At 40.4% G+C, this 15,602-nt stretch overlaps 1 protein-coding gene across 3 annotated transcripts in view; it reads left to right on the top strand.

Moving 5' to 3' along the window:
• The window catches only part of phkb (phosphorylase kinase, beta), a 118,479-nt gene that overhangs the window by 9,649 nt on the left and 93,228 nt on the right, over window positions 1–15,602 (top strand). For all 3 annotated transcript variants that reach the window (XM_069173444.1, XM_069173445.1, XM_069173446.1), the window contains 2 exons: window positions 9,604–9,742; window positions 13,447–13,546. In XM_069173444.1, the coding sequence (XP_069029545.1) occupies window positions 9,604–9,742; window positions 13,447–13,546 (239 nt within the window). The remainder of the gene's footprint in view (window positions 1–9,603; window positions 9,743–13,446; window positions 13,547–15,602) is intronic.

Here is a 15,602-nt window from a genome sequence, read left to right as displayed (position 1 = left end):
CCCAGACCCGCCTGCCAATATACCTGCTTTCTTTCAGTTTGGTGGAGGAAGAGGAGTGGAGAGGGGTGAGGTTGGGGTGACAATGACAAATCAAACCAGTTACATTTCCCCTCCTTCCTCTTTCTTTGTTGTTTTGTTGCACAGCCGCCCCCAGCTCAGGCGAAGGCAGCGGTATTAAGCATACGCCGCTGTTGTGAATGCGGGCTTGTTTTCCATTATCAAGAGAAGAATGCCAGGGGAAGGTTTACATTCATCTCCCATAGTTCATCACTCCATCATCTCTTTTTCTCCCCTCCTCTTTTGGTCTCTAACCGCCCTGTGGTTTCTTATTTATGTGTCAATGTGGCCACACTCTACTGACTCAGCCTGCGTGCTGTTAATACTGGAGGCAGACCGTACTATCGCTCTGCCATCCATACTTGTTTTTATACTCTTAATGGGCATTCTGAAAAAAACACGAGCTTATTCTTCACTTTGATTTTAGTTTTTGATTATCTTTTTATATATTGTTTTTTGTTGTGTTATTTTCAGCTTCTGACACTTCCTTATCTGCCTCTTTTTCTTTTTTAGCCGATTCAGGTCAGTCCAAGTCTGTCATAGTTCAGGGACGTTATTTCTTAAAAAACACACATCTGTCATCAAGGCTGGCATTATGTGAGATTTTGTTTTAGATATAGTAGCACGTCTGTATACAGTTCCTAACTAATAATGAGAATGAACTATTGGATTGGATTTTAACAGTCATGAATTAATTCAGAAATACGCAGCAAAATGCAAACTATCATCATGGAAAACGGCAAAGGTTTTGATACTGTCGTAAAAAGCAGAACACTTTTTCTTCAATAAAAATCTGCTTTATTCTTAGAAATGCATGAAGGCTTAATTCACTATTAATTTACCCCGCTGTGTTCAGGAGTGCTTTAAAATGCTTCCTATAATGCCTTTTACTGATGCTTGGTTCTCGTGATGCAACATGACTTGGTTGCTATATTTTCAGTCGCGTCTGCCAACATGCAGTGCAAATGGCAGTCGCTATGTGGAAAATAAATCAAAGTAATAGAGCTACATTAATACGATATTTATATCAAATCAACAGTACATGTGCTGTTAAAGTATGCATTTACATAATTAGTAAAACAGGATAATTTGACACGGTTTTGGCAATGGACTGGGATTGTAATGCTTTGTATTTAGCTTTTTTTTATCAAATAGCTTATAGTTTTCAACCAAAGAAAATAGTCTAAAATCAGTAAATGTTTGTGATTAAAACCTCCTTGAAAATGTTACAGGATGTTAAACATCCTAGTTAGTATTAGGGAGCCTGAGGATTACTATTGTGTCACCTCGCAATATTTACGCATTCCCTTGTAATTTGTTTTGCATTAACCTTTCCATTCTCTGACCTTCCGATACGTATCGTCTCATTTCTTCTTCGACATATGTCATTTTCCACTTAGCTGCTTTGGTCCATATGAACCGTTGGCGTGCTGGTCCAGTTCAGCTGTAACAGACTGCCAGTTAAAGGAAACGTGTTTGCCAAACATATTGAGAGGTAACGGGAGAGTGGCCAACACAAAAGATCTCGCCGTGACCCCTCAGGGGCGATGTGATTAGGAATCTCTTTGCACTAAAACATTTCATTTATTCCGTTGATGGTGTGATGCATATTTCTCCAGAAAATATAAACAGGAAAGCGATTTACAATCAAAGCACAACTCTTATTTGTACACTTCGTATGCACACACAGCTTGATATCACCGTGGCTAGCTTAGCCTAGCACAAAGGCTGAAAGGAAGCAAACAGCTGGCTAAGCTGGTTCTCTCTTAATGGAAAACTGCAGCTGAAAGATTCACAAATGACCATGTTGGATCTCTAATCTGCACAGTGTTTGAGCGACATGCTGTAAATATTTCTTGGTTGAAGAACGGTCGGACAGAGCCAGGCGAGCTGTTCGCTCATTGCTCCCGTCTAAACCTCCTGATGTAAACGTCCTGCTGCTTTGAGATTCACTTTGATCTTCTCTCACCTTACTTTTAGGAAGAAAACAAGTGCTGTTAGTATATTCCCATTTTGCACTTTAAAGTTTAGTTAACAGTCGCATTTAGAGGCAGGCTGGTTCTGTGGCCGGTGCATTTGCTTCCCTGCTGTCGCAGATGTTATATTGCTGGAAACATGATCACAGCGTAAGCACGAGTAGAGAAGTTATTGTTAAGACTGGCATGAATGATGACTATTACATTTTGTGTATTTCCATACTTCCCTGTAGCATCTGCTGTGTACAGATACCATCTGACTCGATCTTCCGTCTCTCTATTTTTTTTTTTTCTTGGTTTTCAATCTATCTCTGTGGGGTTTTTTTTCTTCCTCATCATCTCCTCTCATTTTCTCCACCCTGTCGCTGCAGTGAAATGGCCCATTGTAAAAGAGCAGGCTGTGTGCATCTGAGACATTAGCTGCTGATTTAGTGGGACATTAGCTTGATGGATGGCGAGGCAGAAAACTCCAAACAACAGTTGATTTGCATCCAGGCAAACTTGGGGCCTGAGACAGAGCGACATTCAGCATCTGATGAAGACTTCCACCGCAGTGTTTCTCAGATGAAACCTTCAAACCTTTCCAGTGCCAAATTGAGCGATAACAGGGCACCTGAAGCCCTCGAATTCTTTTAAAATATTATTCCTATTATTATTATTATCGTATGACATTTATTTATTAATTTTTTTTCCCCCAGTGGAGCTGCTTTCTTTTATTTCACACAAAGGGATGTGAATCTGTCTGCACCGTTGTTATTATTTTGTGAAGCGCAGCTGATGTAACTTTTTGACATAACAGATTATAAAGACTGATTTTTTTTTTTTTTAAATCCTTTTTCATACTAATTCCAGTCACAGTCAGTGAGAAAAGGAGGATTTAAGAGTTTTGACTCCAAATAACTGCTGCAGATTTAATACGTTTATTTTACGTTTACGTTTATTTTAAATGTCCCATATATATATATATATATATATATATATTTAAATATATATAAAACATATATATCATATGTTTTATGATATATAAAACACATGATATATATATATATGTATATATATAAATGTATGCAGATTTTCATATCTTTTTTTTATTATCATAAAACAGTTGTATGTGTTATAAAAATACTGTGAAAGTGTCAAAACAGTCATTCCACAGAGAAATGCACAAAGCCTGTATTCAGCAGCTGTGCCGTTTGAACATCGATAACTTTGTGATGTCACAAACTCACGCTGATGTCATTTGTTTGCCTTCAACATGTTCCACTGTCCAACCTTTCATATTGAAGATAACACCGAGCAGTCACTCCGTTGCAGAGCGAGCAAATTACAAGACCGAAGAAAACTGGTGTTTGGCCTGGCCACAAACCACTCAGAAAACAGTCAGCCAATCAGAAGAGAGAGTCATTGATATTAATGCGCCTGAAAGACACGGCACAAAACAGCCTGTTCTTGTTAGAGCAGATAATTAATCGACTGACCAGTTTCTTTGTGTATTTGTGGTTTACAAGGGAAGACGCACTTTGAGACAAACTAGCATGTGATGCCGTGGTTTTCTGGTGGTGGTGATGAACAATACATCTTCCAGCCTTTCACATTTTACCACTTATGTAGCCGCAGTCAAAATTAGCTGATACCCAAAGGCACTCTTTTATTATTGGTTAACTTACGAAAGCAATAAAGATGAATGAGGAGTTGTTTGCTGTGTGTGTGCGCGCGCGTGTTTATATTTAAGCGTGTGTTTCCTCTTAATATGTCTAACACAGGCAACACATACAGTTACTATAATAATATAAGGGTTATATACTGTCCAAAGACTGACTGGATATACAAATGTGTGAGGATACACTTCGTTAGACACTTGGAGGTGGACTTTCTGAGAGGTTTATTAATACTAATTCACCCCATCAACCTCTTTATCTCCCTGCCAATGTGACTGTCACCTCCAATTGACCAAAACATACACACACACACAGATGGGGCGACATTCCCGTCCTGTTGGCTCTCACCCTTTACATCCACTGTCTTTATTCACACACACACACACACACACACACACACACACACACACACACACACACACACACACACACACACACACGTATCTTCTTGATCTCTTTCCCTCATCCCTTTCTCCTTCTGTCTCCATCGCTATCACTCTCCTCTTTTTGCTCTGCAAGAAGTGACAGTGCAGAATGGATGTCCCCTTCATTTGCTCTGGCATAATGTTCTGATGAAAAATGAAGTGATCCCTCTAGACAGATTACTCATCAGTGAGGGGACCTCTGCAGGAGGTGTGTGTCTGCGCGTTTGCGCATGTGTGTGTGTGAAACAGATAAATGACTCTCCCGAAGGCCTCGTGTTTGAGTATGTAATATTTCAGCACATATTATGGGAGGGCGGCGATCTGTTTCTGTATTAAGAGCTTTGAACCGTTGTTCTGTCCTCTGTAACTAATGCTGAGCACGAACTTTGGTGAACTTAAACAGTGTGAGTTTATCTTCACTCATCCATTAAGTGCAGTCAAACTTTCACAGTCACAGCTGGAAAACTCTTATTTCTAAAGAAAGGACTGTGGTCTTTACCTACTGTGGAGCTTCCCAGTCACCAAACTAATTAATAGAAGGTGCTACTTTCCCTCCATCGTAGCCGATGCTGGCACTTCATCGTGGGGATCCAAACATATTTTTCTGTTGCGACAACGTCCCAGTCAGCATTGATCCAGTGATATGAAGGTCAACAGATGTCTAGACAGCGGAGCTAAATTCAGCTGAACACATTCTCTCAGAGGTCTCAGTTATATATAACCGTTACAGCAGGACAATGCAATAACTTCATACTGCAACTTGTGATGACTATGTAGTCTATGTAACACTAGATTTCCTGTGTTAAGTTTAGGACTGTCTTTAGGTCGCTCTGGGAGTGAATGAAACACGGCAAATGTTTGCAGTTTAAAACAAGGAACTGAACTGCAATTTATTATAGTTATTAACACAGAAAATCAAGGGAACAACATAAAAGAAAAATAACAAATTCAAGTAATAACCCCAATACTGGTATTTCTCTCTCAGTCAGTCAGTTTCAGTCTCTTGTCTTTCAGTCTACTACCCGGTAGTGTACGTCTGGAGGCTCTCAGACTAACTCTGATCTCAATCTTTTGCTCGTCGGTTCCTCGGCAGGAGAATCCAAGAAGACCAAATGCAGCTTCACCCACGGTGAAGATGATCAGGGGTCACAGGGTCACTCAGCTCCAGCGCTCTGTGGAGGTTTCTGGGGATCGCTGTCTCCACCACAGATCATACAGAAAAAACAATCTGCATACAGCAGAATTTAATACGATGTCAGTACTATAATTTATAAACTCTATTGTTGGTGTAACAGTAAATAACCAGTAATATAGTATTACACACATATATAATAATATTCACTATGGTCAATATTAACATAGCAACATATTTCACACACACATGTCCTCATGTCTCAGTGACATCTATCACTTATACCTAACAGACATTATTTAAACGTCCACCGTTACTAAGCAACACACTCAACAGCTGTTCTCAATCTGACCGTTTACTTCTGGCGCTAAAAACAAGAACATGACGTCATCGTTCCCGCTCGGTTCAACAGGTCCCGATGCATTAACATAAAATAATATTCATCAACAAATTAATATTTATCTCCGACTGGTTATTGTTCTCTTCTCTCCTGATCGGTATCTTTAGCCCAACTAACAACTGTCCTCCTTTGTAGCTCTACACCAACGGCTAACTGTGAGCAACACATCCGTCACTCACCGGAGATTCTTCTCAGACTTAAAGAAACTTCTTCCTTCGGAGTCGGTCTGGTTAACGATCAAATAAACAAAGATCCTCAAAAACAGAGAGCAAAAATCAACCAAATGAGATTCTTCATGTCGATCATGACCTGCTGTTGGAGACATAAAGGGTCGTCTCCAGGGAGACATGAAGGGTCTCCCTGGAGACGGCTTTGATCTCCCGACGTGCACGAGAGCGCCCCTCTGGTAAACATCGGTATTGCATGTGTGAGTTAACCCTTTAGTTGCTGGTAAAACTAATGTGGCTTGCATCTAGTTTTTGTCCTCAATGTCAAATTAGTACCAGACTGTCTCTATTTGAAACAAGTTCAATTAAAAATTATGAATCAGGTGTTAGACATTTCATTCTTGTTGTTACAGTTTGTTAGGATGATACATCATTTTAATAAATAAATAAAAGCTGCAAAAACAGATGAATTATTAACAAGACGTAAAGTCTACAGGATTGCTACTGGCTGCCAGGCTGTACAGTAGCACTTTCAATGCTAAATGCACGCTCACAATGACAGAGCTTTTCGGTGTCAATAGCTCTGCAGTGTTTTGTCACAATTCAAAGAAGCAGAGAAGTCAGACCTTTCATCTGATGATGACACTGGATGAAAAATTGGGGGGTGACTAAAGTTATTAAAATTCATATAGAGAGGGGGACATGAGTGTCTTTTGATTTCACTCCAAACCAGAAATTTTAATCTCAAGGCAGCATTAAAGGACAAATCAGGGAATCACCAGAGTTGAGTTTGTTAAGGAACTGGGTTATAACCAGCTATTTGCATTAAGCTGACGTCTTAAGTGTCATATGAGTAAACGAGTATCCTGGTTTCTTTAATTGGGGTAGAGGATTAGATGGATCTAATTGGAGTGGAGAGCGCTGATATCTCGTCCACGTATAACCTAAATGGGATTTGAATCGGGTTTTTTTTTACAAGTACTTATGTACATAACAAAGACTTCAGACGGGATGTAACAGTGGAGTGGGTGGATAATAGGATAATTAATTACATTGGCTGATGTGTTGTTGTATTTAAAATCAGTCCATCCAAAGCCTGTCAAAGACCAACACAAAGTAGTTTTTAGACATTTAAATAAGTCAGTTTTCACCATTAAACAGCTGACTGTCTGTTAAAATCAGACATATTAGTGCTGCCTGTATAAAGAGCATCCGGAAAGTATTCACAGCGCTTCACTTTTTACACATTTTGTTATGTTACAGCCTTTTTCTAAAATGGATTAAATTCATTTTTTTCCCTCAAAATTCTCCACACAATATCCCATAATGACAAAGTGAAAATAGTTTGTTTAAAATTTTTGCAAATCTATTAAAAATAAAGAACAAAAATATAATGCCTACATAAGTATTCACAGCCTTTGGTCAATACTTTGTTGAAGCACCTTTGGCAGAAATTACAGCCTCAAGTCTTTTTGAGTATGATGTTACAAGCTTGGCACCTATTCTTGGGCAGTTTCTCCCGTTCTTCTTTGCAGGACCTCTTAAGCTCCATCAGGTTGGATGGGGAGCGTCGGTGCACAGACATTTTCAGATCTCTCCAGAGATGTTCAATCAGGTTCAAGTCTGGGCTCTGCTGGGCCTCTCAAAGACATTCACAGAGTTGTCCCGAAGACACTCCTTTGTTATCTTGGCTGTATGCTTCGGGTTGTTGTCCTGTTGGAAGATGAACCTTCGTCCCAGTCTGAGGTCCAGAGCGCTCTGGAGAAGGTTTTCATCAAGGATGTCTCTGTACATTGCTGCATTCATCTTTCCCTCCATCCTGACTAGTCTCCCAGTTCCTACTGCTGAAAAACATCCCCACAGCATGATGCTGCCACCACCATGCTTCACTGTAGGGATGGTATTGGCCAGGTGATGAGCGGTGCCTGGTTTCCTCCAAACATGACGCTTGGCATTACAAAATGATATAATTACTATTAATCAGGTTAGAGAGTAGCATTTTTATTATTCTAAAATGGTATCTTTGATTTAGAATGTAAATTTAGTGTAAAATACATTACACTTGAATGAAATTCAATTTCCCATCATGTAAATATTTTGAGTTTTGCCTTTCATCCAGTTTGATTTTTATCTCTTTATAGAACATAATTTGGGCACCTCTGCTGCAGTGCATGTACTCAGTAAATAAGTTTAATTCTCTGAGGACCATGCATGTACAAAATATATGCCTTAAAACCTTAACAGTGACTTGTACATGCAATGTAAATTGTTCATTTTATTTCATATTGACATTGGCATGTGTATTTGTTCCTTAGCTCAACTTTCAACGATGTTGGACTGAAGTTTAGTTTGATGCACAGATATGCAACACATGAGGAAGTTTTCTGAGGTGATTTCTTCATTTCCGCTCTGATGTTGGTACAGAAGTGGAAGAAAACACTGCAGGTCTGACAGTATTGTCTAACTGCCTCATGTATATATGGCTTGTGAGGTTGGTTAAATTGATTTATAAATACCTGATCTGACCTGATGCTGAACTGGACAAAATAGTTTATACCCAAATGGGAATGATGCCTGTGACTTCTTGCCTAGCGGTAAGGTATGCACACATCACACAGACCAGTTCAGCGCTGCACAATGTCAATGCCTCGCAAAACACTGACATGAACATAAAATGACTCTTGTCACCTTGTGGAGGACAATCCACATGTCCCGGAGCAAAACAATGACATGATGAGTTCAAGTCATATTCCCCGATGAATGAATGTTTCTCTTCCCTGTTGCCAGGCATCCATCTGTTGACACAAACTCACAGAGCTCTGCTCCAAGAGAGTTTATTATATTAGCCTTTGCATGCTGTGATCAAAGAAGACAAAATGTCTGACAAATGTATTTATACAACCTTTTTTCTAAATGGAATTCAACATAATTTCATTTTATTTGATTGGATTTATGTCAGGATATGCTTATGAGGACATCAGAGAAATGGACGAGGCAGCTGCACCACTTGAGAAAGTTAACTGGTCAGGAAGAGGAAAGATGTAACCCCACTATAGGAGCTTTAAGAAATATTATATTTCCACACCATAAACAGAGAAAGTACAGCTGGTCGTCCATTACTGAATGACTTCTCTCTCACTCTGGTTCTGCCTCTGTGTCCCGCTGACACAGCAAAACAGAATTAAATGGCTCTACGACATCTAAAAACTGGATTAGAAATGCATCCGCCAAAGATGGATGTTGATGTGATGGGAGTGTTACTGTGAAAAGTGCATTAAATCTCTGTGGAAGTTAAAACAGATAAACCAAGGTAATTTAGTGTATGTGTGAGGTGCTAGGCTGACTTAACTCAACCAAAGGAGACCTGAGTTTCCCATTTGGTATTCGCGAGTGTTGAAAAAGTGATAACTGGACTTTATCACATGTTGCTATATACTGAATGTGTTCAACCATACTTACAATCTAAAGCTAATTATTTCAGCTGATCTGTCTGTCTGTCCGTCTAACAGCATTTCTGCAGTGAATGATGTAATAAATACATAAAATCTTATCTATAGACGAAGTGATAACTGATGATGAATTATGAGTTGAATCTCTTATGAACTTGTTTGGTATTCTCTGTCCTCAGAACATGTGCATTAACCTGCACTGATGTGTTACAGGTGCTTTCTTCACTGGTGTTTCAACCACTGCTTGAGTGAGCAGAATATAACTACATTGTCTTTTTTTTTGCAAGAACTGCTGAGTCACCACTTCCGCTGTCTCTTTTTCTGTCTCTCTCTGTCTAGTCAAGACGACCATCCTGAACTATCAGAGTCCCACCACTGGCCTCTTCCCAGTGAAGACATGCTCCACCTGTAAGGAGGCCAAAGTCCGGGACTCCCTGTACTGTGCTGCTGGCGCCTGGTCTCTGGCTCTTGCGTACCGGTCGGTATTCAACATGTACACACATGCACAACAAACATTGACACGTGAAATATTTATTTCATGGAAGTAAAACTGAATCATGTTTACCTTCAATGTATGTGAAGTGTCAGAAGGAACTCTGTCTGTGATAATTTAGTAAATAGACACTTTTCCCTGCCACGTTTAGCTTCATGACAATTTGATACATACAGTACCTCCTACACATTTATGAGGATTTTTCAGAAATTCCCTTGCATCCCAGCAAAAACTGTTTTACCTTTGTCATTATGGATTAGTAATTGATGGGGAAAAAAATGACAATCTCATCAATTACAGTGTGCAAAAAATGAAGGGATCTAAATATTTTCTATACTTTTGGTGTCTGTCAATCCTGACAACGTACACACATCAATATGACAAGAAATGTGACAGAAGTCCTTTTTTGGAAAAATGTATTTGAGGTGTATTTCGATTTGTAAAATTTGGCTCCAAGCAGCAACCAATAGTGACATAACCCAGTGGCTTCTGAAATGCTATTTTGAAATCCTGACCTCGGCATTTTAGCCTTCGCCATCTTGTTTTTTTGAAGCCAGACATGACCATATTTAGAGGAGCTGGGGAGGAAAAGGATCTGATGGGTAACTCGAGGACAAGGTCACCCACAAAGCCTGACTGCAACCCGGGCCTGTCAATCAAATTAGGCACACCCCCAAACATACTGCTTTTGAGGCCTAATATCTAATTACTAATGGAATTATTTTCAGATAGACAACCAGAAAAGTAGAAAAGGGAGTAAAAGTATAGTGAATGACACTAAAATGTATTGGCCTTGTATTTCACAAGAGTTTGTGGAGCCAAAGGCTTTTTGGAGCCAACCACTGGCCGCCCTCGGTGGTATTGCACTTTAAGGCACTTCCACATTTGCTTCACATTTCAGACCCAGAAGCTATGTCCACTTTTATGTACAGAATATATTTGGCTTATATCTTCTCTTATCCATTAACATGGAGGAGCCACCAGGGGAATTGTCATTTAGTCCATCTTTATATGATATGAAGCTAGTTAGCAGGGCAGCTTACGTTTGAGCAGACAAACATTATGTTTTTTCTAAAAACAACCCCTCAAACTAGATTCTCAGTGAGGAGTGGAGGTCATGAACACTTTTAGTCAGTGGTGAGTCCCTATCCGTTTTTGCAGAGTTCATCTTTGCTGTAGAGGATTATGGCATCATTTTACATGATTATGTATGAAAACCAAAATCTGGATGCTGCTGCTGATTTTTTTTTTTTATTATTTATTCTAAATTGACTGCAGTGAAGATTTGTATATTTGCCAGATGAGTTGTGTGTGTAGTTTTGGGAAAATAAGGCTTGAATCTGTTGCCTTTTTCCAGCATCATAGCAAAACTGATGCCGAAGAAACACTAAAATGGACGGACAGCTCCATTATAGTGTGTTTACAGAGCATTTTCTGCAGAACAGGCCGACAATCCCCTGTTGGATTGGAGTGCAGCCACTGTTTCACAGCTTTCTACCCCATGTTTCCTTCTTCTTGGACTTTTGGTTTCCTTCCACTCTCCTCTGTTTCATGCTTACTGACCCCGATCTTTAATCTGCCTCCGTCATTTGAAGCCTTTGCTTTTTAGCAGCATTGGGGCTATTGCTTCAAGCAGAACACTTCAGAATTTCACCGAGGTCTACAAACTCCTTTATCAAGTGGCCCCAACTCTTGATGCCCGCATTCCTCAATGATTAGTCTCCAGGGAAAAGAGCACTTCCACGAAATTAGCCTGTAATAGGACAGAGAGGAGAGGAGGGGGGGGGAGCAGATTGGGAGGAGGGAGACAGAGTTGAAAAGGGAGGATACAAAGAGAAACAAAAAAGAGTGAAGGACATGGTAAGTGAGTCAGGAGGAAGAGATAAGACAGAGAAGAAGAAGAAGAAACAGGAGATGGAGAGAAAAGAGCGATTGAGGAAATTAGATGAAGGGGGAAAACGGAGGGAAAGAGAGGGGTAAAAATAGAGTGTGCTGCAGTGATGTGACCAGAGGCAGATCCCAGTCATCAGTCATGGCTGCCTCCTATTAGAATTGTCACTGGGATTTAATTAAGATGATTCTCATCTGACAGGCTTGGCTTGTGCCATTACTTACTTCACGCCCAGCTGGTGTGTGTGTGTGTGTGTGTGTGTGTGTGTGTGTGTGTGTGTGTGTGTGTGTGTGTGTGTGTGTGTGTGTGTGCGCGCCTGTGTGCGTGAGATTCAATGACTAGACTGGCAGTTGTTTGATGCAAACTTTTATCTGCCGCTTTGCCTCGTCCCATTTTACTCTTTCATTTCATTTAATTTGTTTAATCCTTTTTTTCATGAGAGAGGGTAGCCAGTCATAGGAAAGCATCCCGTATGACCACTTTCTTGTAGTTGTCTAGCCCCTTCAACTCCCACAGAATTGTCCTGATTGTTCGTAATAAAATGTGAAGAGCCGGGTATGTCAGTGAAGCCCCTGGTCAAGGTTGGATCACCTCGGGTATATTACACCGCCGGACAGATGTAGTCCGTTAATGAATGCTCATTGAGGTTACTTTGAAAATGGGATGTTGGCAGATAATAAGATGCCTGCAATCAGTTTTGATGCGGAGGGTCACGTCTAAAAGGCAGCGTGATCAATGTGCCCGTGCACCTCTGAAATTTAAACAAGTTTCACCTCAGTGGCTCGGATTCCCTCCGTCGATAACCAAAGTCCTTATTAGCACGACCTTTGTCACGTGCGTCTGAGATCTGCCAGCCTTGCCAAGTACATGCTGACACCCACTGTCTGCAATTACTGATGGACTTCTGACGGGTATTTAAAAACTACACAATGAGTACTAGTCAAAGCTTAATTGCTTCTTCACAAGTCATTTCACCGTAGTGCACTTTTGCTCAGAATTGGAATGATACAAGCAGGAACCCCTCATGATATTTAATTGCTCATTGGATATTTATTTCATAAATTAGCCATTATTGGTAAGATATTCAATGTATTGTTTGTGTTGTATGGACTAATAGGTCTCTATTCACTGGGCAGTTTTAATGATTCTAATACTGTAAAATCGGTGGTACATGTTGGAAAATCAACTTCCAGGGACTGATAGACACAAAGAGGAAGAAATAACTAATTACGTGCTTTGTCATGTGAGACTAAGACTGGACCTCACCCTGTGTGTTATAAATAAATACAAAAAAGTTGGTATCTGCAGTGGGAAGTGTTACTTTGTAAATTTGGTTTGGTACAGATTGGTACACGGTCTGAAACCTTTGTTAACTGCTGTTATAGATGGTGTAACAAAACAGTTAACTAACAGTTATTTGCTGAAATCGAGTAAAAAGGAGTCAGATGGAGCAGGACACAGGGGTGGTCAGACAAAAAGAGGGGTTAAAGGTTAACTAATTAGTCTGGCTAACTTCTGTTAACCAACAACAGCTTCCTGGTTCAGATACATATTTTTGCTTGACCAGAGGTTTCCTTTACAAACACTGATTAGCTTTATTCCATCTAAACTGGGATGTCATCCTTCATGTTGTTTTGTCAGACCTCAGCAGCTACTTTGTTTAGGACACCATAAGCAGCAGTGATAATGACTGTGTCAGCAGACCCACATGTATTAGTTATCATTTAAAGACAGAAGGAGTTGCACATGTAGTCACTGTTTGCCCTCATGTGTTCCCCCTCTTCTGCCTGCCCTACAGACGCATTGATGATGATATGGGTCGGACCCATGAACTGGAGCACTCTGCCATCAAGTGCATGAGGGGGATCCTCTACTGCTACATGAGGCAGGCTGATAAGGTGAGCTTTTAGCATGCCTTGATTTAGCTTCTGCTCTCGCGTTGCATGTTTGCATAAAAGCACCCCGCAGTTACACAGTGTATTACAGATCAAAGGTATATTCCTACACATAAAAGCCTCTAAAGAGCTGCAGCACCGGACACATCCAGCTCCTCTTTCATATCATGACAAATGACAATATGAGCGGCTTGCTTTGGTCCTGAGGGCTTAATAAGTGGCAATCTGTTAATTGCCGAAGACTTTTGCACCAAAGGGGTAAATTTCATGCCATAGATGCAGGAAACTGTGCAAGCGTAGGCTGTGATTGAGAAATGGTGACAAACACCATCTTAAAACTATTTGTTTTTCCTCTTTTGACAGAGCAGGCTGTTGTGTTTGCCATGCATGCGTACAGTGTGTACCTTTGACAGCCATTCTGTTTCATTCTGCCTTGACCTTGACGACCTAATTTAGGGGAGAGATTTTCTGTGTCTTAATTATAAAGCTGCGTTTACCCAGTTAATTACACGGAGCAGTGTTCGTCACGGCCCCACGTCTCCAACACTTACCGAGTACATGGCGTTTTTATTGAAGATGTGACTCGGGACCACTGCCTGGCAAACACCACAGAGAAAATCCAGCAGCTGAGCCACATTGTCTGCTTTTAGTGTCATTCATCAGGAACCACAGTATGTTCCTTCAGATTTACAGATTTCTCTCGTGACAAGTTCCAAAATGAGCTGTAATTAGCTAATAATAACAATTAACTATCCATACATACAGAATATAATGTAAACGTTTCTCAGGCAGCCAAAAGTAAAGAGTTTCACCTCATTCAGCCCACCAGGGAACACTGGAGGAAAAATCTAAAGTTTGCAGATACTAACTTTAGTAAAACATCAGTGTCAGATAGTTTGTAGAAACATTCAGTAAAAATGTGTCGCTGCTACGCTGATTAAATTTTAACCCAGGCAGCATTATAATCCAAATGAAACATATTTGTGAATGCAAATTCGTTGTATAAGGGCATAATTGTCGAGAGAGTTGCCGTACAAGCAGACAGAAACTCACAACCTTGGTGACACTTACTCTGACGTGTGTTCTGAATATATAAATACCTCAGATAATAATGCCATTTAACTGCGTCCCACCCTTCTTCAGTGTTGTGTTACTTAGTAGTACCCTCTTGTTGGCAGTTTTTTCTACTACTGCAATGACCACATTCAGTGTCTCCAATCGAATTCAACTTTATTTATATAGCGCCAAATCACAACACAGGTTATTTCATGGCATTGAATACATTTAAGTCCTCATAGCAGAACTTTACAATATTATACAGAGAACCCATGACGGGACATCTGCAAAAGAAAGAACAGAAACTACGCGAGCGAGGGAACTGAATGGAGAGGCAACAGACAATAAGCAAAAGCTATGGGAGAGAAGAAGCATGAAGTTAATGAGATGTGATGGTGAGATATGGGTTATAGAGAGTGAAAGAGTGAGAGGAAAGAAGCTCAATTCATAACGAGGTCCCCCAGCAGCCTCGGCCTTAACAGCAGAACTGCAGGATGGTTCAGGGCCACCTGAGCAGCCCCAACTATAAGCTTAATCAAAAACAAAAGCTTTGAGTCTAACCTTAAAGCTAGAGAGGGTTTCTGCCCCTCAAACACAAACTGGGAGACGATGTCATCGAGACCAACTAAGTGATTACAGAAAGAGTGTCTGAGGTGTTTAGGACCAAGTAGAATAACTTCTGTTTTGTCTGAATTTAGAAGAAGGAACGTTTTGGTCATCCAGGCCTTTATGTCTTTTAGACAGGCTTCAAGTTTTACTAACTGATTCGTTTCATCTGGTTTTATAGAAAGATATAGCTGACAGAGTCCGACATTGTTTCTGCAAAGTTACACACCGATTCAACATTAACTTTAGTGACCTCCGATTGGCGTAACCGGGTGTCATTACTGCCGACGTTAATAACAATCTGACTGTATTTACGATTAGCCTTAGCCAGCAGTTTCAGGTTTGACTCATTGTCGCCCGCTCTGGCTTCAGGAATGCACTTGACAATAGTCGCTGA

The sequence above is a fragment of the Embiotoca jacksoni genome, unplaced genomic scaffold (genome assembly GCF_022577435.1).
Source record: "Embiotoca jacksoni isolate LCO1_2020_lvr unplaced genomic scaffold, fEmbJac1.0.p SCAF_6, whole genome shotgun sequence".
Taxonomy (NCBI): domain Eukaryota; kingdom Metazoa; phylum Chordata; class Actinopteri; family Embiotocidae; genus Embiotoca; species Embiotoca jacksoni.
This window is presented reverse-complemented; position numbering and strand designations above follow the sequence as displayed.